General features: G+C 44.3%; 1 protein-coding gene and 1 non-coding gene across 2 annotated transcripts; one reads left to right on the forward strand and one right to left on the reverse strand.

The window, feature by feature from the left end:
* The first annotated feature begins 1,420 nt into the window (after positions 1–1,420).
* Positions 1,421–26,511, forward strand: SEC11C (SEC11 homolog C, signal peptidase complex subunit). Its single transcript, XM_029061353.1, has 6 exons — positions 1,421–1,542; positions 13,799–13,908; positions 16,524–16,673; positions 21,833–21,952; positions 25,846–25,903; positions 26,325–26,511. The coding sequence occupies exons 1-6, from the start codon at positions 1,501–1,503 to the stop codon at positions 26,376–26,378; spliced, it is 534 nt and encodes a 177-aa protein (XP_028917186.1). The 5' UTR covers positions 1,421–1,500; the 3' UTR covers positions 26,379–26,511.
* LOC114811001 lies at positions 21,542–21,673 on the reverse strand. Its single transcript, XR_003758686.1, has one exon. It is a non-coding gene; the product is annotated as a small nucleolar RNA SNORA7 (small nucleolar RNA).
* Positions 26,512–27,179: the final 668 nt, after the last annotated feature.

The following is a 27,179-nucleotide window of genomic DNA, read 5'->3' on the forward strand; positions in this document are numbered from 1 at the left end:
GTGAAGTGACTTGCCCAAAGTCACACAGCTGACAAGTGGCGGAGCTGGGATTAGAACCCATGACCTCTGACTCCCAAGCCCGGGCTCCTTCCACTGAGCCACGCTGCTCTGCACATAGTAAGCGATCAATACATACTGTTGAATGAATTAATACAAATGAAGAGAAGCAGCGTGGCTCAGTGGAAAGAGCACAGGCTTGGGAGTCAGAGGTCATAGGTTTGAATTCCGACTCTGCCACTTGTCAGCTGGGTGACTGTGGGCAAGTCACTTCACTTCTCTGTGCCTCAGTTACCTCATCTGTAAAATGGGGATTAACTGTGAGCCTCACGTGGGCCAACCTGATGACCCTGTATCTCCCCCAGCGCTTAGAACAGTGCTCTGCACATAGTAAGCGCTTAACAAATATCAACATCAATGGATGAATGAGCGAATGAATAAACAAATGAACGAATGAATGAACCATTGAATGAATGAATGAATGAATGATGAATGAACGAGCCAATGAATGAATGCATGAGCGAATGAATGAACGAATCAATGAATGAATGAGGGAATTAAGGAATGAATGAACGAGTGAATGAATGAACGAATGACTGGATGAATGAATGAATGAGTGAATGAATGAGTGGATGGATGGATGAATTAATGAACGGATGAATGAGCGAATGAATGAATGAATGAGCGAATGAATGAATGAATGAATGAGCGAATGGCTGGATGAATGAATGAATGAGTGAATGAATGAGTGGATGGATGGATGAGTGGATGGATGAATGAATTAATGAACGGATGAATGAGCGAATGAATGAATGAATGAGCGAATGGCTGGCTGGATGAATGAATGAACGAATGGCTGGATGGATGAATGAATGAGCGAATGAATGAATGAGCGAATGGCTGGCTGGCTGGCTGGCTGGATGGATGGATGGATGGATGGATGGATGGATGGATGGATGGATGAGCGAGTGAATGAATGAATGAATGAATGAGCGAATGAATGAACGAACGAACGCATGAACGAACACGTCTCCCGTAAGCCCCGCCCCCTCCCAGCCAACAGCCAATGGGCAGCACCCACGGCATGGTCGCTCGGAGGAGTTTATAGGCGTCGCTAATGGCGCCTGAGGGGATGCCAGCGGTTCTAATTTCCAATGCATCCGTCTTACCGATCCGCCCCTAGAAGTGAAAAGGAGCCCGCCCGAAGCCCCTTAGGGTGGGGGAGGGTGGGTGAGGAATCGGTCCCGCCCTCCGGGGCTCCCGGGGAAGCCATTGTCCTCCCCCGTCTTCCCCGGAGAGGGCTCGCCCGCCTCCCCCGCGGCATTCTGGGACCTGTAGTCTCGCCGCCCGGACGCGCGCCTTCATTGGGCGGGGCCGGGGAGGCCGGCGGGACTACAACTCCCAGCGGCCCCTGGGGCCCGCCCACTGCGGGGCGGGGGGCGTCCGGCCGCAGGGAGCGCGGCCTCAGCCCCGCAGCGCGGGGGGCAAGAGCCTCCTCCAGCCATGGACGTCTTCGGGGACTTGCGGAGGATGAACAAGCGGCAGGTAAAGGCCGGTTATTGGGCCGCTAATAATGATGATGGCATCTTCTTAAGCCCTTCCTATCTGCTCCAAGGGCCGGGCTCAGCGCTGGGACGGGTGACGAGGTCATCAGGCCGTCCCACGTGAGGGGGGGGCTCACGGTCTTACACCCATTTGACAGATGGGGTCACTGAGGCCCAGGGAGCTGACTTGCCCAAAGTCACACAGCTGACAAGTGGGAGGCAGAGGTCATGCGTCTCAATGTTAATAATGCTGGTTTTTGTTAAGTGCTTACTATGTGCTGAGCACTGTTCCAAGCGTTGGGGTAGATACAAGGTAATCAGGTTCTCCCACGTGGGGCTCACATTTCTTCAGCCCCATTTGACAGATGGGGTCACTGAGGCCCAGGGAGGTGACTTGCCCAAAGACACACAGCCGACAAGTGGGAGGCAGAGGTCATGCGTTCTCATATTAAGAATAATATTGCTGGTTTTTAAGTGCTTATACCATGTGCTGAGCACTGTTCTAAGCGTTGGGGTAGATACAAGGTAATCAGGCTGTCCCACGTGGGGCTCACGTTTCTTCAGCCCCATTTTACAGATGGGGTCACTGAGGCCCAGGGAATTGACTTGCCCAAAGTCACACAGCTGACAAGTGGGAGGCAGAGGTCATCCGTTCTAATAGTAATAATAATAATAATGCTGGTCTTTGTTAAGTGCTTACTATGTGCCGAGCACTGTTCCAAGCGCTGGGGTAGATACAAGGCCTCCAGGCCGTCCCACGTGGGGGCTCACAGTCCTCAGCCCCATTTGACAGATGGGGTCACTGGGGCCCAGGGAAATGACTTGTCCAAAGTCACACAGCCGACAAGTGGGAGTCTTCACCGTCTTCAGCCCCATTTGACAGACGGGGGCACTGAGGCCCAAGGAAGTAACTTGCCCAAAGTCACACAGCTGACAAGTGGGAGTCAGAGGTCATGTGTTCTAATATCAATAATAATAATGCTGATATTTACTAGGTGCTCTAAGCGCTGGGGTAGATACGAGGTCATCAGGCAGTCCCCCGTGGGGGCCTACAGTCTTCAGTCCCATTTGACAGACGGGGTCACTGAGGCCCAGGGCAGTGCCTTGCCCAAAGTCACACAGCTGACAAGTGATAGAAGGTATGGGTTCTAATAATAATAATGCTGGTATTTGCTAAGCACTTACTATGAACCGAGCACTGTTCCAAGCACTGGGGTAGATACAAGGTCATCAGGTGGTCCCACATAGGGCTCACAGTCTTCAGCCACATTTGACAAATGAGATCACTGAGGCCCAGGGAAGTGACTTGCCCATAGTCCCACAGCTGACAAGTGGGGGAGCTGGGATTCATTCATTCATTCAATAGTATTTATTGAGCACTTACTATGTGCAGAGCACTGTACTAAGCACTTGGAATGTACAATGCAGCAACAGAGCGAGACCATCCCTGCCCAATAACGGGCTCAGAGTCTAAATCAGGGAGACAGAGAGCAAAGCAAAACAGAACAAAACAAAACAAAACATCATCGAGATAAATAGAATGATGGAGATATACATGCCATTAACAAAATAAATAGGGTAATAAGTAATATATACAAATATGCACAGTGCTGAGGACCTCTAACTCCCAAGCCTGCCTCTGCCAGTTGTCAGCTGTGTGACTTTGGGCAAGTCACTTCACTTCTTTAGGTCTCAGTGACCTCATCTGTAAAATGGGGATGAGCCCGTTATTGGGCAGGGATTGTCTCTGTTGTCGAATTGTACATTCCAAGCGCTTAGTATGGTGCTCTGCACACAGTAAGCGCTCAATAAATATGATTAAATGAATGAATGAAGACTGTGAGCCCCGCATGGGACAACCTGATTACCTTGTATCTACCCCAGCTCTGAGACAGAACAGGGGTTGGCACATAGTAAGTGCTTAACAAATACCATCATTATTATTTAAGTGGAGGAGTGGGATTAGAACCCACGACCTCTGCCAAGCCTGGGCTCTTTCCACCGAGCCATGCTGCTTCTCTGTGATGGGGTGATGGAGACGTTGGGGGTCTCCTGGGCACCGAAGTTTTGGGACCACAGACTCTGGGCAGGGAACGTATCTGTTTTGTTGTAGCGTGCTCTCCCAAGTGCTTAGTACGGTGCTCAGCGTGCAGGAAGGGCTCGATAAAGACAAACCAAGGAGAGAGGTCACGCCGGATGGATTCCTAAAATCAACATGATGCCGATGGTTCGCCCTCCGTGGGAGTCCAAAGGGGTTCTATCCAGCCAATCGGTGGCATTTATTTATTGGCATTTACTGAGCACAGAGCACTGTACTGAGCGCCTGGAAGGAGTCCACTCCAACAGAGGTGGTAGACATGACCCTTGCCCCCAGCAAGCTTGCAGTCTAGAGGGGGAGACGGACCTTAAAATAAAGGACAGATAAGGAAAATATGAGTCAGAACTCTTTGGTGGATTTGAGGATATGTACATAAGTAATGCGGCACTGGGGTGAGGGTGAATGTCAAGTATGCAAGGGGGTAATAAGAATAATAATAATAGTGGTATGTGTTAAGTACTTATTATGTGTCAAGCACTGTACTAAGCATTGGGGTAGATACAGTCCCTGTCCCATGTGAGGCTCACAGTCTCAATCTCCATATTGCAGATGAGGTAAATGAGGCACAGAGAAATTCAGTCGTATTTATTGAGTGCTTACTGTGTGCAGAACACTGTCCTAAGAGCTTGGAAAGTACAATTCTGCAGCAAATAGAGACAATCCTACCCAAGAACGGGCTCACAGTCTAGAAAGTGACTTGCTCAAGGTCACACAGCTGACAGGTGGCAGAGCCGGGATGAGAACCCATGACCCTCTGACTCCCAGGCCTGTGCACTATGCACTATGCCATGCTGCTGCAGATCGAAGTGCTTAGGTGACACAGAGGGGAGAGGGCTTAGTCGAGGTTAGGCCTCTTGGAGATGAGATTTTAGTAATAGTGTGAAGGTGGGGAGGGTGGCGGTCTGTTGGCAATGGAGGGAAAGGGAGCTCCAGGTCCGAGGGATGGCGTGGGCAAGGGGTTGGCGGCCAGACAGATGAGATCGAGGAACAGCGAGTAGGTTGGCGTTAGAGCAATTAAGTGTGTGGGCAGTACTGTAGTAGATTAGACAAGTAAGGAGAGGGCGAGCTGATTGAGTGGCTTAAAGTGATGGTGAGGAGTTTCTGTTTGGATAGATGGGCAAACCATTGGAGTTCATTGAGTGGGGAAATGGGGGCTAAATTTATTTTTTTTTTTTTAGAAAAAAGTTCTGGGAGGCAGAGCCAAGTATGGACTGAAATGCAGAGAGAGAGGCTAGGAGGTCAGCGAGGAGGCTAAAGCAGTAGTCCAGGTGGATAATGTGCGTGAATCAGAATGGTAGCAGTTTGGATGGAGATGAAGAGTGGATATTAGGGATGAATTGAAGGTAGAACCGACAGGATTTGGTGACAAATTGAATATATGGGTTGAACAAGAGGGATGAGTTGAGGAGTAAGTGCTCAATAAATACGAATGAATGAATGACCCAGTAGCCCAGGAAGGGTCTGAAGGGCAGTAGAGGAGAGGGCCTTTCTGGAAAGGCTTTTAAGCCATGAATTTAGGAGCTCTGTGGGAGAGAGGCAAGGGGAGAGAGCTGACCTGGGGCTTGCTCAGGGATTAACAATGAGGGTGTCAGGAAGGGACCAGGCTGCAGGCTTCAAACCTTAGTTTCACTGACACTGTTCTCTTTTGGTTTTCCTCCTAAGGCTGACCACTTTTTCCCAGTCTCTTTCACTGTGACAGTTCCTCTGCCTCCAACCTCCTAGATGTGGAGGGGATAATAATAATAATAATGTTATTTGTTAAGTGCTTATTACGTGTAGAGCACTGTTCTAAGCTCTGGGGTAGATATAGGGTAACTAGGTTGTCCCACGTGAGGCTCACAGTCTTCATCCCCATTTCACAGATGAGGGAACTGAGGCATAGAGAAGTGAAGTCACTTGTCCACAGTCACACAGCTGACAAGGAGCAGAGTCGGGATCCTTCAAGGCTCAGTTCTGAGTTCCCCCTTTTAGTCTCCATCTAAATTAACTCCCTTGAATAAGACATCCAATCACATGGTTTCAACCACCTTCATCTCTAAGCGGATGATTTCCAAATCTACATCTCCAGCCCCAGCCTTTCTCCTTCTCCGCAATCTTACATTTCCTTTTGCCTTCAGGACCGTCTCTACCAGGATATCCCGACAGTACCTCAACTCAGCACGTGCAAAACAGAATTCCTCCTCCCTTCCCATCACAGTTGACATTACTTTTATCCTGACTGCTTCCTTAGCATTATCCTTGACTCAAATCTCTCCTTCAACCTGCACATCCGTTCAGTCACCAAATCCGGTCGGTTCTACCATCACATTATTTCCAGAATCTGACACTTCTTCTCCATCCAATTGATTATCACGTTGATCCAAACACTAATGTCCTGTGCTGCGTACTGCATTAGCCTGTAGATTGTGAGCTTGTTGTGGGCAGGGACTGTCTCTTTATTGTTGTACTCTCCCAAGCTCTTAGTTCGGTACTTTGCACAAAAAAAACACTCAATAAATATGATGGAATTAGCCTACTCAGTGACTTCTCTGCCTCCAGCCTCTCCCCTCTCCAGACCGTTGTTCAGTCTGCTGCCCAGATCATTTTTCTAAAAAAAGTCATTCTGTGCCTGCTTTCCAACTCCTCATATATTTGCAGTGGTTGACCATCCACATCAAGCAGAAACTCCTCGCCGTTTGCTTTAAGGCACCCAGTCGATTCTCTCTCCTCCACCTAAGTTTGTTCCCTTCTCATCACTCATTCATTTAGTCGTATTCATTGAGTGCTTACTGTGTGCAGACCACTGTACTAAGCCCTTGGAAAGTACAATTTGGCGATAGAGACAATCCCTGCCAAGTGGGCTCACAGGCTACAACTCAGCCCTTCCACTTTGCTCCTGTGTAGAACAAACCAACCCACTGCCTGCTTTTACCTGTCAACCTCTTGCTTACACCCTCCCTCCTGCCGGGGACTTGGCCCCCTTCCCTTCTTCATATCTGATAGGCCACCAATTTCCCCATCTTCAAACCCTACGAAAATCATCTCTTCCTGGAAACTCCCCTGAGCTCTCCTCTCTCCACCAATACAATGGTCAGCACAAAGTCAGCCTTGTTACCATTGCCCCCTTGCTGCCTGCTTCTAAGATGGCCCAATTGAAGTGGCTTCTGAGCTCCCTGCCCACCCCTCTCTTGAACAGTTCAGCTGGTTCCCTCCCTGCATTGAAGCAATTAGTTTGGCTTGCCAGAAACCCTTGCACACAGGAGTTTCTAATAACCAGAAGCCATCTGCATTAATACAGATTTTTGTCTCCTAGTGATCTTAATTACTCTCACATTTCCAGCTGCTGTACTGTGATTCGCCATCATGATCACCTACAACAGCAATAAAAAAGCACATTTAAAACCTACACAAGCAAGTGGCTGTTGCACACTGTCCTTGCAAATTTAACAATCCTGGGATCTACCTGTTACAAGGTTGCAATGTAATAACAGTGTGAACCAACAGCAAATTGGACAAGTGTAGATAAAAACACAAACATTGATCATTTTTCAAACAATTCATGCATTAATTATCATGGCTTATATCATGTAAATCATCTCATCTCTTTTTTTTTCCTGTCAACACTACTTCCTCTTTCATCCATCTGGTATTATCACAGGCCTACTTAATTTTGCTACCTTGTATGCAAATAACTCTGATGGTTTTACTGTGTTAATTTCTTTTTCTCTCCTGCTCATTTCCTCAGAGCAATAATGTGGCAGAGGCTCCCCAAAATAATGTTCTTCCTCTGAGAAGACTTTCAGTCATTAGCAGTGTATCCCCAACAGAATACACACACACACACACAGACACACACACACACACACACACATCACATAAATATTAATGAAAGAAATCATTGTGAGCTTCATTCATTAATATTTGAGTGCTTTCTGTGTGCAGAGAACTAACTGCACAATCAAAATAAAAGGTATTGTCCGTGTCCTCGAGGAATTACAAATCTAATGATGGAAAGAGGCAGTCAATCATATTGCATGCTTTCTGTGTACCAAGCACTGTAGTAAGTCCTTGGGAGAGTACAGTATAACAGAGTTGGTAGACATGTTCATTGCCCATAACAAGCTTACAGTTTAGAGGGGGATAGAGGCATTAATATAAAAAATAAGTTACAGATATGTACATAAGTGTCGGGCTGAGTATGTGGTGAATAGGATGCAAATCCAAATTCAAGGGTGTCAGAAGGGAGTGGGAGAAGAGGAAATGAGAGTTTAGTTGGGGAAGGCCTCTTGGAGGAGTTTTTTTTTAAATAAGACTTTGAAGGTGGGGAGAGTGATTGTCAGTTATGAAAAGGGAGGGCACAACTGCATTTGGACATTGTGAACAGGAGAAAAAATGTAAGTACTATTGACAGTGGCGAAGGTGTGATGGGAAGCGAAGAAATAAATGCCATATGTAACTTCTTGTTGAGCCTTCTGCGGGTCATTATGGCAGTCTAGGAGACTCCTAACACCACTGTACTAAATACTTGGGAGAGTACAATGTAAAGAGTTGGTAGACACGATCCTTGCCCAGTGTGTGCATAAGAGCTTTGCATATTCATTCAGTCGTATTTATTGAGTGCTTTCTGTGTGCAGAGCACTGTTATAAGCTCTTGGAGTGTACAATTCGGCAACATATAGAGGCAATCCCTGCCCAACAACGGGCTCACGGTCTAAACGACTATATGGAATGATATGGCTCCACCCTCCTGGTCGCAGAAGCCCAGATACTAGGCGTTAATTTTGGCTCCCCTCAGGTTTTTATTATGTTGCTTAATCCTGCTGGTTTTTCTTTCACAAACTTTCAGTCTCAGACAACCCATCAGTCTTCATGCCAGTCTCCCTGCCTTCATCCTCTCCCCTCAAGTCTTTCCTGTTTTCTACTGCCCTGTTTATCATTCCACTCTTCAAAAATCTCCATTGGCTACTCATTTTCCTCTGACTGTTAACTTCAAGGATCTTCCTCATATTTGTCTTTAATAGCCACTCTTTTCACCCACGATTCCCCAACTCATACTCCATATTTCGTGAGTTAACCTTCTTGCTGCACCTTATTTCAACTCCCCGTCTCTGACTCACAGCTCATTTCCTACTCCCTCCCTCTACTTCAGTTCTGCCAGTGTACAGTCCTTCCCTCCCCAGAGTCCTCCTGAAATCTCTCCTCCACCATGAGGGATACCCCACTATCTGAGGTGAGCTTGCCCAGCCTGGAAAATTCATTCATTCATTCAATAGTATTTATTGAGCGCTTACTATGTGCAGAGCATTGTACTAAGCGCTTAGAATGAACAAGTCGGCAACAGATAGAGACAGTCCCTGCCGTTTGACGGGCTTACAGTCTAATCGGGGGAGACGGACAGACGAGAACAATGACAATAAATAGAGTCAAGGGGAAGAACATCTCGAAAACAATGGCAACTAAATAGAATCAAGGCGATGTACATTTCATTAACAAAATGAATAGGGAAATGAAAATATATACAGTTGAGCAGACGAGTACAGTGCTGAGGGGATGGGAAGGGAGAGGGGGAGGAGCAGAGGGAGTTGGGGGAAAAGAGGGTTAAGCTGTGGAGAGGTGAAGGGGGGGTGGTAGAGGGAGTAGTGGGAGAAGGGGAGCTCAGTCTGGGAAGGCCTCTTGGAGGAGGTGAGTTTTAAGTAGGGTTTTGGAGAGGAGAAGAGAATCAGTTTGGCGGAGGTGAGGAGGGAGGGCATTCCGGGACCGCGGGAGGACATGGCCCAGGGGTCGACGGCGGGATAGGCGAGACCGAGGGACGGTGAGGAGGTGGGCGGCGGAGGAGCGGAGCGTGCAGGGTGGGCGGTAGAAAGAGAGAAGGGAGGAGAGGTAGGAAGGGGCAAGGTGATGGAGAGCCTTGAAGCCTAGAGTGAGGAGTTTTTGTTTGGAGCGGAGGTCGATAGGCAACCACTGGAGTTGTTTAAGAAGGGGAGTGACATGCCCAGATCGTTTCTGCAGGAAGATGAGCCGGGCAGCGGAGTGAAGAATAGACCGGAGCGGGGCGAGAGAGGAGGAAGGGAGGTCAGAGAGAAGGCTGACACAGTAGTCTAGCCGGGATATAACGAGAGCCCGTAGCAGTAAGGTGGCCGTTTGGGTGGAGAGGAAAGGGTGGATCTTGGCGACATTGTAAAGGTGAAACCGGCAGGTCTCGGTAACGAATAGGTTGTGTGGGGTGAACGAGAGAGACGAGTAAAGGATGACACCGAGATCGCGGTCCCGAGAGACGGGAAGGATGGTCGTGCCATCCACGGTGATAGGGAAGTCTGGGAGAGGACCGGGCTTGGGAGGGAAGATGAGGAGCTCAGTCTTGCTCATGTTGAGTTTTAGGTGGCGGGCCGACATCCAGGTGGAGACATCCTGGAGGTAGGAGGAGATGCGAGCCTGAAGGGAGGGGGAGAGGACGGGGCGGAGATGTAGATCTGCGTGTCATCTGCGTAGAGATGGTAGTCAAAGCCGTGAGAGCGAATGAGTTCACCAAGGGAGTGAGTGTAAATGGAGAACAGAAGAGGGCCAAGAACTGACCCTTGAGGAATTCCAACAGTTAAAGGATGGGAGGGGGAGGAGGTTCCTGCGAAGGAGACCGAGAATGACCGGCCAGAGAGGTGAGAGGAGAACCAGGAGAGGACGGAGTCCGTGAAGCCAAGGTGAGATAAGGTATGATGGAGGAGGGTATGGAGGAGGAGAAGTACTGGTTAGACTTGTTTCAGAGTCAGAAGGACCTGCTTTCCAATCCAAGCTCTGCCATTTATCTGCTCTGTGACCTTGGGCAAGTCACTTAACTACTCTGTGCTCATCTGTGAAACGGGGATAAAAATGGTGAGACTTGTGTGGGACATGAACTGTGTCCAACCTGATTTGCATGTGGCTACCCCAGCACTTATTACAGGGAGGGCCTAGCACATAGTAAGTGCCATTAAGGAAGGAAAATAAAAGCTGAGTTGGCCTCTCAACTTTTTTTTTTTTTCTGATCAGGAATGCTAACTCTGTGGAACAGTTGAAGGAAGCCATTTCTGGTTCTGCTTTTGTGGTCCTTAATGGATAAGGTTAGGGTCAGCGCTTGATAGTGTGCTTGCCAGACGTGGAGACATCTTTGTGGTTCATAGACCTGTCTGTCATTGTGACTTCCGAATCCATAGCATCAGTCTGGGTTCCTCCCTCCAGGTGGTGTGGACACTGTGAGGGGTTTGAGAAGGGTCATAGGACTCTGGAGTAGCAGCAGGAGGGACGTTGTGACCGTGACACACACCCCCTCACCCCAACCCTCACCCGTTGAGCAGCCTCCTCTCCACCCACTTCCTGTTGAGCCTTCTACAGGTCATCATGGCAGTCCAGAACTCTCCCAACACCACTGTACTAAGTGCTTGGGAGAGTATAATATAAAGAGCTGGTAGACATGGTCCTTGCCCACAACGAGCTTCTAGTCTGAAGCTTAACCTCTAAGCTTCATTTTCCCTGATACACCATAACTTCCCTTGTAAATTCTATTATTCTATACCTTTTCATAGACTTTTGTAGGGCTTTAACCACATCTGTACCAAAGGAGTTTAAAAATTAATACCAAATATTTTTCCATAAATTGAAACGTCTTTATTTGGTAGATGATTTTCTTCAATAAGATTGTTTTAAATGCTGTTTTATTAATGTAGGTTTTACTCCCTTTCAAAGGCTTTCTCCAAGGACAGAGATCACAGCGAGGAATTCAGTCTTAGCATGAGGTCTGTGTCAGACTTTTGAAGTCTTCTGACTTGAATAAATCAAACTTGGAAACCTCATCCTAGTCTGGGTTGGAAAGTGACTGGATTATTTCATTTCAGTACTGCCTCAAGTTCTGAAGGTTTGGGGTCTGGTCACTTTTCTGGGTTTCTGAGTGTGTCCAGGAGCAGCAGTTACTTAGGCACACAAACGGTACTGATACATGTAGAGCTCTCTGTCTCTCTTTCTGTTTCTGTCTCTCCCACCAAACACGCCATCAGGAAAGGCAGTGTGGTCCAGTGGAAAGAGCAAAGGGCTGGGAATCAGGACACCCAGGTTTTAGTGCCACCTCCACTACAAGCTTACATTTCCCCCCCTAAACTGAGTTCATCGTGGGTGAGGATTGTCACTCTTTATTGCTGTATTATACTTACCCAAGCACTTAGTATAGTGCTTTGCATGCAGAAGCACTCAATAAATAGGATTGAATGAATGAATGAATATTGTATCTTGGGGAAGTCGTTTACTTATCTGAGCCTCAGTTTTTCTCAGTTTAAAATGGGTATAACATACCTGTTCTCCTTCCCTCTCAGACTGTGAGCGTGGAACAGGGATTGTTGATTATGTTGTATGTACCCTAGGAAATTCTTCATGTATAGTAAGCACTTAATAAATGCCGTAATTATTAGTAGTAGTATTTATTGGAAGCTTGCTGTGAATAGTACAGTAGAGCATGCATTTGGGAAAATGTAGTAAAAGCAAAATATAAATAAAGTCCCTGCCCTCAAATAGTTTGCAGCCTAGTGGGGACATAGTTTATTTTCAAGTAGAGAAGGCAAGGGGAAGATATGGCGACACAGCTGTTTATAGCCAGCAAAGGGATGGAAGGAGGAGGGTATTAGCTGTGAGTGGTGATAGAAAGGTCGTCGTGCTTTTATGAGGCAGAGAAGAAGCCCATCCTTCCTGCTTAGAATTAGTGTTGCAACCAATCAATCAGTGGTACTTATGGAGCACTTCCTGTGTGCAAAGCACTGTATGTAGCGCTTAGGAGAGTACAATGCAACAGAGTTGGTAGAAATGTTCCCAACATGTCTCTCCTCCCGAAGTTGCTTCAGTAGACAGGACCCTGAGGCAGCCCTCACTGGGGCTGGTGATAGGAGAGTTGAGTAAGAAAGTGCAACGTCAACAGGAACAAGCAGCAGGATATGAGAAGAGACAGTAAGAGATAGACTGCTAGGGGAGCCAGTGGGTGGGGAGGGCCTTTTTGGCTCTGTCAAAAACCCCAGGGAGGCCGAATTAGCACTCTTCTCTCATGGCAGAGCTTCTGAGCCCAAGCCACCTCTTCTCCATAACAGTGTGGCCTGCTCCTTCCTGAAATATTGTCAGAGAAGCCAATTCTTAAACTTCTGAACATCAGAATTCTGGAAAGTTTTAAGATGAAGTGTAGCGTCTAAAAAATCTCAAAATAGTTTGTGGCATGGACATGCGAGCGTCTTAGAGAATCTGTGTGAGAGTCCCAGTGGAACGTTCTTCTTTAGCAAATACCTCATTATTAATGAACTTACTTAGCCAAATATCCACTTGCCTTCATATCTGTAAGTCATTTCAGTGTCTCAACTGGATTATAAACTCCTCGAGAGTAGAGCTCAAATCGCTTGATTATTGTGCTCTCCCAATCCATCAGTATTGAGCACCCTCTTCCTGCAGAGCGTTGCACTCTTCACTTGCAGTCTGAGAGATTTGGTATTCATTATCTTTGCCCTCAAGGAGCATACTAGCTTTCTTAGTTCATTTTGTTCTCAGTGCTTAATAAATATTATTGATTGACAGACATTTGTGGAATCCTAAAACGTTATAGTGGACCTGAAGTTTACTGTTTGAAGAGGCAAGGAATTTTAATGTTAAATGTGTTTACCGGCTTCCTCTTTTCCTCTTCAATACAGTTGAGACAAGCTAAAAGAGGAGAACAAACTTGTTTCTATACTCTTTTTGGTAAATTTAAGATTTATTATCAAATTTAGATACTCTGGATATTTGCAGTGCATAATGATAGGAACACAGCATGGAATAGTGCATATACTATGTAAAACACCACTAAAACTAGAGAGAATGCATAAGTTAACCAAAAGATGGGAACATGTTATGCATTCGACTCTAGGCTTAGTAATAATAATAATTATGGTATTTGTTAAGCACTTACTATGTGCCAGGCACTGTACTAAGCACTGCGATGGATACAAGCAAATCAGGTTGGACACAGTCCCTGTCCCACATGGGACTCACAGTCTAAATCCCCATTTTACAGATGAGGTCACTGAGCACTGAGAAGTGAAGTGACTTGCCCAAGATCACACAACACACATGTGTTTTACATTGTTTTCTCTTTTCTGCTATCTGAATTCATTTCTATTAAACTGGTGTTTTTTCTTTCCCCCAGCTATATTACCAAGTTTTAAACTTTGCCATGATCGTGTCTTCTGCGCTCATGATATGGAAAGGTTTGATAGTCCTCACTGGAAGTGAAAGCCCAATTGTTGTGGTACTGAGGTAAGTCTCAATCACTTCTTTGTTTCATTGTCGGAATGCCGTGGATATCCCCTTTATGACAGCAATGTTGGCATGAATGAAAAGGGCTAGTTATGCTTCCATTCTTCTGGAGGTTGGTAAAATTTAGCAGTCTGGTTCATTGCAAAGAAAAATGGTGTATTAATTTATAATGCTAATTGGATAAGAGTGTGGTTTCAACTCCAAAAATTATAGAACAATGAGACTTTGGAAGGAATGATTCTTATTGTTTCTAGCTTTCAATGCAAAAATGGTATTGTTCTCTCAATAGACCTAATCACATGTTGATGCTAAACTACAAATAAATGTGAGAAATGTGGATTTCTGAGAGAACAATTTGAAAGGCACTTCTTCAGTGGGCTTGAAATGGAAGCTACTTGCACCATTAAATAGTGTCATAAGCTTTTTTTTGTGGTAGAAAAAGTGGCTTTGAAATATAGAACTTTTATTTGCTTAACTTTTTTGAAAGCTTTCTTATATGCTTGCTTCTAAAGTCTATATTCCCACTATGCCCAGTCCCCTAGTTTTCTTGCAAAAGCCTTTTATCACAGTATGTTGAGGTGAAGGGAATTTTGGGAAGTGGGTGTATACATAGGTATATTGTATAAGAATTTTCACTGAAGGCTGCATTAACTATATTAATGCAATATACTATATTATGGAATTTGGGGGGGGTTTTGATGGTATTTGTTAAGCACTTACTATGTGCCAAGCACTGTACAGAACACTTCGTAGATACAAGCTAATCAGGTTGGGCACAGTCCTTGTCCCCCATGGAGCTCACAGTCTTAATCCCTATTTGACAGATGAGGTAACTGAGGTACAGAGGAGTGAAGTGACTTGCCCGAGGTCACACAGCAGACAAGTGGTGGAACTGGGATTAGAACCCAGGTCCTTTTGACTCCCAGGCCGTACTCTATCCATTAGGCCACACTGCTTCTTTGTTAAAGGCTTACTATGTATTAAGCACTGTTCTAAACACTGGGGTAGATACAAGGTAATTAGGTCCCACTTGGGGCTCACAATCTAAGTAGGAGGGAGAACAACTACTGAATCCCTATTTAACAGTTGAGGAAACTGAGGCACAGAGAAGTTGTGACCTGCCCAAGGCTCTACAGCAGGCAAGTTGCAGTGTCAAGATTAGAACCCAAGTCCTGACTACCATTATTAACAGTAATACTGAGAACTGTGGTATTATATGCCAAACGTAGTTCTAAGCCCTGAGGTAGATAGTATCAAACTACACAATCATGCAGAAGTAAAGGGGAGCTGAATAAAAAGAAACGGAATCACATAGGATCATCATGGTCTCAAAATCACCTTGTATCTCTGTCTGCACTGTTCCTGGGCTGACTATATGCACTCCTTTCTCAGGACTGTGCAGATTTTTGCCAACAGTCAGACAATTTTAGGAAAAAATATACAAACGTCGTAGAATTGGGGCTGGTGGGGAAACTGAAACTGAATCAATCAGTCATATCTGTTGAGTACTTATGTGCAGGGCATTGTACTAAGCGCTTGGGAGAGTACAACACAGCAATATAACACACACATTCTCTACCCTCAATGAACTTACAACCTAGACACGAAGACAGACATTAATATAAATAAGTATATTTTGGATATGTGCATTCATGCCATGAAGCTGTGGGGAGGGAGGTGGGTGGTGAATAAAGGGAGTAAGTCAGGGCAACACAGAAAAGAAAGGGAAAAGAGGAAATAAGGGCTTAGTGAAGGCCTCTACGAGGAGATGTGCTTTCAATAAGGCTTTGAAGGTGGGGAGAGCAGATGCCTGTCTGCTATGAAAAGAGAGAGCATTTCCTCAATAGTCTTGCTTCCCTGCCTCCCCTAATACAAACTCACATTTCCAGCTGCTTCTATGCAGTGGAAGCACCGGCAGTTCCATGTTCAGGCCTGAACGTATTTCCTCTAGGCCCGTGTAACATTTTGTATTGAAGGCACACCTCCTCTAAGAAGCCTTCCCTGACTAGGCCGTCCTGTGCTCTTCTCCCACTCCCTTCTGCGTCGCCCTGACTTGCTCCCTTTGTTCATCCTCCCTTCCATCCCCACAGCCCATATGTATAGATCTGTATTTATTTATGTATATTAATGTCTGTCTCCCCCTCTAGATTGGGAGCTCATTGTGGGCAGGGAAAGTGTTTATTGTTGTACTGTACTTTCCCAAGATCTTTGCACACAGTAAGCTCTCAATAAATACCGCCGAATGCCAAAAGACTGCTTCCACAGCCCCCAACTCCAACTGCTGAAAGAGGGCCCTCAGACCAGTTTGAAGCCCATGGGTGTCAGATGACTCCTATAGTGATTTAGATCCTTTTCAGGCTTACTGCTCTCTTTTTTACATTCTGAAGAAAAAGGCACTTATACCACTGATGGGTAGGGAATGTGCCCGCTAATTATGTTGTATTGTACTCTCCCAAGCGCTCAGTAAATGCCACTGATTGATGGGCTTTATAGACTGGATTGTGTAATGACCTTAGTATTAACTTAATGTTTAACTTTTGTGCCTTATTCTGCTGTGGGTAGGACATCACCTTCAGACCACGATGTCACGTGGCTTCTTTTCTGCTTATTTTCAGTGGGAGTATGGAGCCAGCGTTTCACAGAGGAGATCTTCTGTTTTTAACAAATTTCCGGGAAGACCCCATCAGAGCTGGTGAAATAGTTGTTTTCAAAGTTGAAGGCAGAGATATTCCAATCGTTCATAGAGTCATCAAAGTTCATGAAAAGTAATGAAACTTTACTTGTCAGTTTTGTTTTGCCATTTCTTGTCAGTTAATAGTCTTTTAACTGTTGCACCAGAGCCTAAAATAATCACCCCTTTGTAAGGTAAATATTATTTTGCTTATACTTGGTAAGTTTTGAATTTCAGGTGGTTATTAATCTCCTTGAACAGGAGACTCACTCTTTCTAAAGTACAAAGCAAATAGCAAACTCTGCTTTCCTTTTACATTTATTTCAAATGTGTGAAGGGGAAGCCAGGTCATTCAGTCCAAATGGGGAAGGCAGTGACCCCAAAATGAACGGCAAGCATCCCTTTTCAAAATCACTGCACAAACTTGTGCTGGTCATATGCCTGCCACTGACTGATACAGCAACACGAATGACCCGTAGTTACCTGTAAGAATTATGAAATTAACTTTGTCCCCAAGGTATGGTGTATAAGGGAAATAATGGAACATGACTTGTTAAACCTTTGCTTTCATGATATAATTACAGTAATAATAATGGTACTTCTCAAGCGCTTACTATGTACCAAGGACTGTTCTAAGTGCTGAGGTAGATACAAGTTAATCAGGTGGGACATTGTCCCTGTACCACATGGGGCTCACACCCTGAGTCCCCATTTTACAGATTCATTCATTCAATAGTATTTATTGAGCGCTTACTATGTGCAGAGCACTGTACTAAGCGCTTGGGATGAACAAGTCGGCAACAGATAGAGACAGTCCCTGCCGTTTGATGGGCTTACAGTCTAATCGGGGGAGACGGACAGACAAGAACAATGGCAATAAACAGCGTCAAGGGGAAGAACATCTCGTAAAAACCGATGGCAACTAAATAGAATCGAGGCGATGTACAATTCATTAACAAAATAAATAGGGTAACGAAAATATATACAGTTGAGCGGACGAGTACAGTGCTGTGGGGATGGGAAGGGAGAGGTGGAGGAGCAGAGGGAAAAGGGGAAAATGAGGCTTTAGCTGCGGAGAGGTAAAGGGGGGATGGCAGAGGGAGTAGAGGGGGAAGAGGAGCTCAGTCTGGGAACGCCTCTTGGAGGAGGTGATTTTTAAGTAGGGTTTTGAAGAGGGAAAGAGAATCAGTTTGGCGGAGGTGAGGAGGGAGGGCGTTCCAGGACCGCGGGAGGACGTGACCCAGGGGTTGACGGCGGGATGGGCGAGACCGAGGGACGGTGAGGAGGTGGGTGGCAGAGGAGCGGAGCGTGCGGGGTGGGCGGTAGAAAGAGAGAAGGGAGGAGAGGTAGGAAGGGGCAAGGTGATGGAGAGCCTCGAAGCCTAGAGTGAGGAGTTTTTGTTTGGAGCGGAGGTCGATAGGCAACCACTGGAGTTGTTTAAGAAGGGGAGTGACATGCCCAGATCGTTTCTGCAGGAAGATGAGCCGGGCAGTGGAGTGAAGAATAGACCGGAGCGGGGCGAGAGAGGAGGAAGAGATTGGAACTCTTATCTCCTGATTCCCAACCCATGCTTGTTCAACTAGACCTCACTGCTTCTGTCTACCAAAAATTCCTAAGGAAAGATTGATTTGCTCAGTTTGGAATTCATACTTTATATCCACAACTTACAGCATTCTAAATGGAATATGAAGACAAATTTAAAAGAAAAGTACAATACTTTACTAAAGAAATTCATTTTTAGTTAGGTTTTATTTAGGCAAAAAACAAAATGAATTTGAGGTGACTTTTAAATAGTAGACAATAGCTTTTTTTTTCTTTTTTATTACTGACACTGTCCTGGAGTTTCGAGGAGGAAATGATGTGGCAACCTCCCCCTGATTTATATTGCTAAGCAAAACAAATCGATCAACAAGACTTTTCCCTCTTCCTAATCTTAGAGACTGTATAGCAGAAAGTAAAAAGAAAGTATTAGATTGGCTAAAATAACTTTTACAAACACAATTGAGCCTTTCTAATTAACTTGTAACTCAGGTGGCATTTACTGAGTGCAGAGCACTGTATTAAGTGCTTGTACAACAGAGTTGGTAGGCACAATCCCTGCCCACAAGGAGCTTAGTCTACAGTGAGAGACAGACATGAAAAGAATTTCAGATAGAGCAAAGTTACAAGGAGCAGTTTGGTCTAGTGGAAAGAGCCTGGGCCTAGGAGTGGCAGAGGACCTGGGTTTTAATTCTCACTGCCACTTGCCAGTTGTGTTACTTCTGGGCAAGTTAATTAACTTCTCTCTGCCTCAGTTTCTTCACCTGTAAAATGAGTAATAAGTGCCTGTTCTCCCTCCTACTTAACCTGTGAGTCCCTTGAGGGGCAGAGTCTGAGTCTGATCGGAGGTAACTGAGGCCCAGCGAAGTTAAGTGACTTGCCCCAGGTCACACAGCAGACAAGTGGCGGAGTGGGATTAGAACCCAGGTCCCTCTGACTCCCAGAGCCGTGTTCTATCCACTAAGCCACGCTTATATGTTGTTCGTTTTCTACACTTTCTCTGTTGTGCCAGAATGGTAATGCAGTAAACATATTCATCTGTTCAAGTACCCGTAAGTCTCTTTGGTGCAGAATGTTCCAGTTCAGCAGTCTATGCTCTATGGTCACTGAACAAATACTATTGATTGAGCAATAGTGAAGAAATTTGTTCAAGTGCCAGAGGCTGTAAGATTGGTGTGTGTTCCAATTTTTCTAACTAAAGGTAGATGTAAACTTCCACACGTGATGCAATGATAATAATTTTTGCACACATTCCACCAATTTGTCTAAGTTTTCAAAAACTACCACTTCTCCCCTTCCTTGTCTTGATTTCTTTAGCAAATCACCCCTCAAATCAACCTGATGCTATTTGACGCAGATTCAGGTCCTTGGGGAGGTTTTCATATTTTATCTAATCATGTTATTCCCTTTTTTTCATTTGTCTTATTAAAAAGGACTCTCTTTACAGTCATATTCTGTTTCCCCAGCATCTTATAGACTGTCCAAATGTCTGTTCAGGCTGCCTCTGATTAGTCCCATTTGGAGTTCTGCTCTCCTAACAATCCTGGGTTTACATCAGTGTGCTCCATAATAAAGAATGTGATCCAGGAATATATTTTATCCTGATATATAAAAAGTAAACTTGATGAAGCACGGAACCCACTTAGGTTTGAGTGGCTCAGTCTGTGTGCCAGTCTGGTCTTCTTCCAACTTCAGTTCAACTTCTTCCAACTGCCCAAATGAAACCCGTTCCCCCAGAACGCAAGGATGACGTTTTTGGAAACATCACACTGCTACACAGCTGTACCCAGATTCTTTTCTTCCAACCTCAGAGTCTTTCCAGATTGATGCAGCACCGTGGTTTGGTGGCTCTGTCACTGCTCTGCTGGGTGACCTTGGGCAAGTCACTTAGCTTCTCTGTGCCTCAGTTTCCTCATCTGTCAAATGGGGATTCAGGATCTATTCTCCTCCTCCCTTAGATTGTGAACCCCTAGTGAGACTGTGCCCAACTTGATTATTTTGTATCTACCGTAGGCTTACTACAGTGCTTAACAGATATACCTTCATTATTGTTATAGTTGCACAGCCTTGTTATTATTGTTTTTGCCAGAAGAACGCTCCCTATTTCCCCAAGTATCCAAGGTGTGTAGTGAAAGCATGCACTGTGGTAAAAGTTCATTCATTCATATTTATTGAGCGGTTACTGTGTGCACAGCACTGTACTAAGCGCTTAGAAAGTACAATTCAGCAACAAATAGAGACAATCCCTACCCAACAACAGGATCACAATCTAGAAGAGGGGAGACAGACAACAAAACAAAAGAAGTAAACAAGTGACCATGTTTGGTGACAGGTTTTGGCAGTTAGCTTAAAAAAAAGTTTTTAAAAAGCATAGTCAAAAGAAAGTTTAGCTGATCTTGATTTTTAGAGGATTTGCAACCTTTTACTAAAAATGGTGAAGTGCAGAGAGGGATTTTTAAACTCTAAAGTCTTCTGAAGAAATATAGGTTAATGCCAGTGCTTGACAGATTCCTAAGTTATCTTATTGACTGTGCCCTCCTACTTCCCGTCACTGCCTTTCCTTCTCTCAGGCTGCTGCCTTCTCTGAATTAATGAACAGGCCCCGAGGGCCAAGGGCCGCTACCACCAACGCTCTCCTTCCCTTTACAGCTCCTGGCAATCAAACAGCCTGCAAGCGACAGAGTTAAACCCTTCTGGTTACAAAACTTGTTCCAGAATTGGGGCAATCTACGGGCTTTTGCCCTTGGGATTCCCAGAGTGGAGATGTGCAGGGGCTCTGGGAAAGTGAAAGTAATGAGGATGTTTTCCTCCCTTCTAAAGAAACATAGGCTTCTGGGGGCCGAAAACGTGTCAGTATGTCAGGTCCCTTCTATTCAAAAATGGTGTTCTTTTATGACCCAAGACCTGGAGCATTTTAAAACTTGATCCTATCGAATTATGAGATGGTTTGTACTTAAACTTGAGTATTAAAGAACAGAAAGCTAGTCGGTATTTGCATACTCCAATAGATGTAAGTCACTTGGCTTATCCTTAGACTGCCAAAGTGTTGGTTATAGGAAACCCTGATGTTTTACATAGGGATCCTTTATATTTGAGTGTATGTTTGTCTGACTGAAAAGGCCACTGTGGGGAACCCTTAATCCCAAGGCTGGCTCTTGTGTTGTCATGTTTGCAGCACCTGGTGTGTGAGTGGGTTTATACATATATATACATATATGAAATACTTGTCTTATGCCATTGAGTCATCTCCGACACATAACGATGCCATGGGCACATCTCTCCCAGAACGCCCCTCCTCCAGCTGCAGTTGTTCTGGTAGTGTATCCATAGAGTTTTCTTGGTAAAAATATGGAAGTGGTTTACCATTGCCTTGAATCTCTGCCCTCGGCTCTCTCCCATAGCGCTGCTGCCCAGCACAGGTGAGTTTGTAGCAGATTGCCTTCCACTCTCTAGCCACTACCCAAGCAAGGAATGGAATGCCTCTGCTTGACTCTACCTCCCATAGTCGAGACTGGTAGAGTACTGGAAACTCTCCAGGTGTGACCCTAAGAGAGGGGAATGAAATACTACCACATAGTATTTCAACTATGTGTTAGCATATACAGCTTAATATACATATACTCTAATATATAGTTGAAATACTACATACTAGTTAAATGTAATCGTTTTGAACTAAAATGGTTTGAGTTAATTTGCTATGCTTTTTCCTTCCAGGGACAATGGAAACATCAAATTCTTAACTAAAGGAGATAATAATGAAGTCGATGATAGAGGCTTATACAAGGAAGGTCAGAACTGGCTAGAAAAGAAGGATGTTGTGGGAAGAGCAAGGGGGTAAGAAACTTGTTTTTAAAATTGGTTGTCATTAAGTAGAATCCAAATTGAGGCCCATTTACTCTGATAAAATGTGTACTCTTTGTAGAGATATGGAAAATGAGAACCAAACACAACTGCATGATGTTTTCATCTTAACTGTTTAAATCCTACAATTTGAAGGAAAAGTTAGCCTTTGTTTAGGGGGAAGGAGGCTTTTTCATCCAGAGTTACTTAAAATGTAGGGTCATGGGGAATAAAACTCCACAGATTTCCAACTGTTTTCAGTTTGGTAGGGGGATCAAAATGATTGGCATGTATTGGAAATACACAATGGGAAGAGACCTCAAGGGTCCTATAGTCCACCTCCTTGCTTCAGGGCAAGAGCACCACCCGTTAAGATGAAGAACTATTTTCTGAGAAAGATCAATTCCAGTCAATGTTTAGCAGAACTATTCATTTTAGTAAGACAAAGCTATTAGTTAAAATAAGAACTTTTGCTTTTCTGTGGATTTTATTCATACTATATAGAAATTTAAATTATAATTGATTTTAATGTGATTATAATTTTATAATTTAAAAAGCTACTAATATCATACCCCTTCTTCTTCTAAATTGGCCCTTCTCTAACTTAATCACCGGCTCCATTCATTTACTTTCACTGGAGCCTTGGATATTTGAAGTCAATAATCCTCTTCACCTAAACTCTGCTGCTTTGCCTGAAAACTCCAACTGGTATGGCAAGTGTATTTACAAAACATTCTATCTATAGAGAGAATGAGAGAGCTGCCTCTTTCTCTCATTTATATATGTGTGAGTGTGTGTGGGTGTGCGTGTGTGTCTGTCTTAGACTTTATCCACTTGGTTATGACTAGCAGCTTAGTAATTCATACAAAAGGGTTTGTTAGCTTGCATTCCTTTCTTGCTCCCTGACTAAAGAATTTAGCAGTTGAACAGACCCTTTAGTCCCATTTACTTTGGGGACACTGATTCTGCAGCAGATAGAGGAAAAACTTTGGTATATACAGGAGTCTTTAAACTTATGACATAATTTGTTCCTGAGAAACTGCCTTAAGTAAGTGTCAGTTTTCCCATAATCAGTCAATAAATGGTATTTGAGCCCTTACTGTGTGCAGAGCACTGGTCTAAACATTTTACAGTACAACTTACCCTGCCCATAACAAGCTTACAGGTTAGAGGAAATCATGTTATGACCCAAAATACCCAATTATAGATGTGATTATAGGCACATTACCCCATTTTTTATGAAGAGCAATCATAGAAAGTTTTTAAATGCAATACAAAATATAGCATTTACTGTGCAATTACTTTACACAGAACACCCTGTGCATTACCTCTCTCTACATAGGTGCCATAGCATATAGTCAAGTTGTAACTTTTTTTTCCTCCCACCCAGTCAGCTCCATCCGTGAAGTTATTTAAGTGAGATTTCCAGGTGGGACTTTTACTTCAAGAGGTTGGATCTCTCTTCTTAAAAGTGTCTGTGGACACTTGTCTTTGGTCTCCCCTTCTTGTAAATTTCCGAGTAGCAGCTGCATGAGTTGAGGACATATCCTTCAAACAAGGGCCGGTCCATTTAGCCAGTTGGAGTGTCTCCACCACCACTTGTATTGTCAAAACTTTATAAGGAGTCTCTCGGGCAACGGGGGTGTCTTCTTCCTCTGCTTTTTTTTTATTGTTGCAATTTGATGAGGTGTTCCTTAGTCAACTTTTTAGAATGTGGTGCCATGTTTAAGTTGAGCACCCATCTCATTTCAGCCACATTTTAGGCTATGTCTTCAGCAGTGTCTGCAAAGTCTTAGAAGTCAGTTTGAAACCCAGGACACAATTTTCTCTAAACACCATTCATATCGGCTTGTTTCTGGCATAGGTGTCAACTTTCTTTATTCTGAGCATGAGGGGAATGGGATGGGTGTCAAAGAACTCATAGCCCGGAAAGTCATCATTCTGTGTATGTTTGACCCCAATAGGAAACTTTCAGGTCATTTCAGAGATAAACACGCCTGGAAGTCTAGGTCAGAAAGTCGGGGGCGGGAGGAATGATGTTCCCCTTTGCTTCCTTGGCCCTTTTGGAGTGGCATTGTGGTTTCAGTTCACTTCATGCCATCCTCGTTGTTCTTAACTGCCTGGTAAATGTTGTGGCCTTTCTGGAATTCTTTCCAAGTTGACTCCTTTCCTTCTCAGGTGCCAGGATGGTCTGGGCATATGACACCAGGCCTGGACAGATGTAATTACCTTTGTCCATGGGCTGCAGAAATATCCCTTTAATGCTGGCATAGTTAGATGGCCTAAAGGCCGAAACATCATTTTGTCAGGAATTACTGCAGTAAACCAGTCCTCAAAGATGATGTATTTGATCTGTGCCGTGGGGTTGGATTTCCCTACCACTGGGTTAATATCTTAGAATATCAATCCTGACTTGCTCCCGTTGCTCTTTTCCCCTCCCAGCCCCACAGCACTTATGTACATATCTCTAATTTTATTTATTTGTATTGCTGTCTGTCTCCCCTCTTCTGGATTAAGCTCATTGTGGGCAGGGAATGTGACTGTTTATTGTTGTATTGTACTCTCCCCATGCACTTAGTACAGTGGTCTGCACATACTAAGTGCCCAATATATATGATTGAATGAATGAATCAATCGATCATTTATTAAGCATTTACTATAGGCAGAGCACTGTACTTAAGCAATTGGGAGAGTGCAATATAACAGAGTTGGTAGACAGGTTCTCTGCCCACACTGAGTTTAAAATCTAGAAGGAAGACAGACATTAATATAAATACATTAGGGATATGTGCATAAATGCCATAGGGCTGAGGGCGAGGTGCCCCCTCGGTAAGCACCCTCTAGTCTGTAAGTTTGTTGCAGACAAGGAATGTGTCCGTTTATTCTTGTATTGTTCTCTCCCAAGCTTTTAGTGCTGTGCTCTGCATACAGTAAGTGTTCAATAAATATGATTGAATGAATCAAGAATATCTCTGGAAAGTCCTAAGGTTTTAAACATAAGCAACAGTTTAAGTTTAAAGGGTGAAACAACAAGGCCTAGTGGGAAAGAGCAAGGGTCTGGGAGTGAGAAGGACCTGGGTTCTAATCCCAGCTCCACTACTTGTCTGCTCTGGGACCTTGGGCAAGTCACTTAACTTCTGCGTGCCTCAGTTCCCTCATCTCTAAAATGGGGATTAAGACTGTGAGCCCTATGTGGGACAGGGGCTGTCCAACCCAATTATCTTCTATCTCCCCAAGTACTTAGTACAGTGCCTGGTTTATACTAAATATTTAACAAATACCATATTATGATTATGATTATTAAAGTCCCTGCAGCACTGGGGTCAAACAAGCAAGTGAGCTGATCCGTGGGGGTTTTGCTTGGCAGCCCCCGCCATCACCAGCTGATGGAAAAGGAGGAAGAAAGGAACTCCAGGATCCCTCCTGTAATCTCCAAGTCTTCCCACATCCTGGGCTCTGAGGCCCCAGAGGGTGGGCTGCAGAAGCCCATTTGGGCCAAGGGAGGGGCAGGACTGCTGTACTATTTGTCTTAAGCCCGTGTCTGTGGGATCTGATGTCATAAAAATAAACCTAGCACTGGGTGTCAATTCTGAGATGGCACAAGTGGGATTTGTCATAATTTGGACAGTCATAAGTCAAGGACCTCCTGTGTTCAGATAGCCAGGTGAAAATTAAAATGAGATTCTTCCCTTCTTTAAAGATCCTTACAAGTCCCTTTGGGTCTTTTGGGGTTTTTTTTTAATGCTGTTCAGAGGCAACTAGTCTTTATTCACAGATTCAACATTGTCCCAAAAGGAAAATGAATCTTAGTCTGAATCTACAGTGGCTAGCTTCATTCTGTACATCCTTTTCACAGTGGCCTATTATATTTGTTTTCCTCTATTTAGATTCTTACCGTACGTTGGGATGGTGACCATAATAATGAACGACTATCCAAAATTTAAGGTAAGAGCCCATAATTTTCTGCACATTTCAGGGTCGGGGACTGCTCAAAGTCTGAAAAAAAAAATTTTGTTTCAATTTGTGTTTGGCTAGAAAAAAACAATTTTGTTGCAAAAAGAAAAGGAAAATGCTTAAGTGATCATCCTTAAAGGGGAATTTAAAGAAAATTGTTTCATTATTAAACTTCGTCTAGAAGATGGAAGCAGACTTCTTTTATAGCAAGTGCATCGGGTAGGTAGCCCAACACCACATTCAAGACACTTTAGGTGCAACACAACTGACTTTGGGAGTCAGAGTGGAGTCACTAGCTCTGTCCTAGAATAGAAGGTCTCCAATTAAGTTTAGTATCTGTATGCTTTTTTTGTTATTATTTCCAGGCTTTGCAAAGGAAGCACTGTAATTTCTGTGTTTTTCTTCTTTATAGTATGCTCTTCTGGCTGTAATGGGTGCATACGTGTTACTGAAACGTGAATCCTAAGATGAGAAGCCTGGTTCCTGATCAAAATGAATGCTACCGAAAAACTTAATATATTGGAAACGTTCCACTTTCTAAAGAAGAGAGAATTTGCAAATGGTTTGCTTTGTCCAAATAAATGGATAGAGAGAAAACATTTTGGTTTCTTTTGTAATTCTCTGGCATGAGTCTGTCCCATTGATAAACCCCACACAAAGAACAGTGTCAGGCTCCACATCACTGGGAGCAAGGAGCCTGCATCAAGTATATCTATGTTTTGATTGAATTTGATAAAGCAGCATGCCCCCAAAATTGGGACCCTTAACTGTAGTGGTAGAGTTTAAGGTAATTGCTTAGGGGGTAGATGGCTTGAAGATTCCACTATGACACTAATGCAAATTTCTATACTATTGCTATATCCACCACCTTTGGAATATTTTACACCCTTGTTCCTCATTGTTGTACTCTATTATAACCTTAGTAATAATAATAATAATACTGGTATTTGTTAAGCACTTCCTATGTGCCAGGCACTGTACTAAGTGCTGGGGTGGATACAAGCAAGCAAATTGGATTGGACACAGTCCCTGTCCCCCCGGGGGGCTCGCACTAAGAGATTGTGAGCCTCTCAAGGGTTAGGGGCTGTGTCTAACTCCACCTTCCTATTCTCTCCCAACCTTCAGTGTAGTTCTCTGCACACAATAAATGCTTAAATACTATTACTACTTCCATTTCCACTTGTCTGCAACTTCACAGTAATTATTGTAGGTGGTAGTTGGCTTCTAACTGTAAGGAGCTAGGGGGGATCTTGCCCCTAGCAATCAC

The sequence above is a fragment of the Ornithorhynchus anatinus genome, chromosome 3, assembly GCF_004115215.2.
Source record: "Ornithorhynchus anatinus isolate Pmale09 chromosome 3, mOrnAna1.pri.v4, whole genome shotgun sequence".
Taxonomy (NCBI): Eukaryota; Metazoa; Chordata; class Mammalia; order Monotremata; family Ornithorhynchidae; genus Ornithorhynchus; species Ornithorhynchus anatinus.

Excerpts from the sequence above, each read along its gene's own strand:
- SEC11C (XM_029061353.1), top strand. The coding sequence starts at position 1,501 with ATGGACGTCTTCGGGGACTTGCGGAGGATGAACAAGCGGCAG. Across the intron at positions 1,543-13,798 it reads GGAGGATGAACAAGCGGCAG|CTATATTACCAAGTTTTAAA; the intron begins GTAAAGGCCGGT and ends TCTTTCCCCCAG. Across the intron at positions 16,674-21,832 it reads GTCATCAAAGTTCATGAAAA|GGACAATGGAAACATCAAAT; the intron begins GTAATGAAACTT and ends TTTTCCTTCCAG.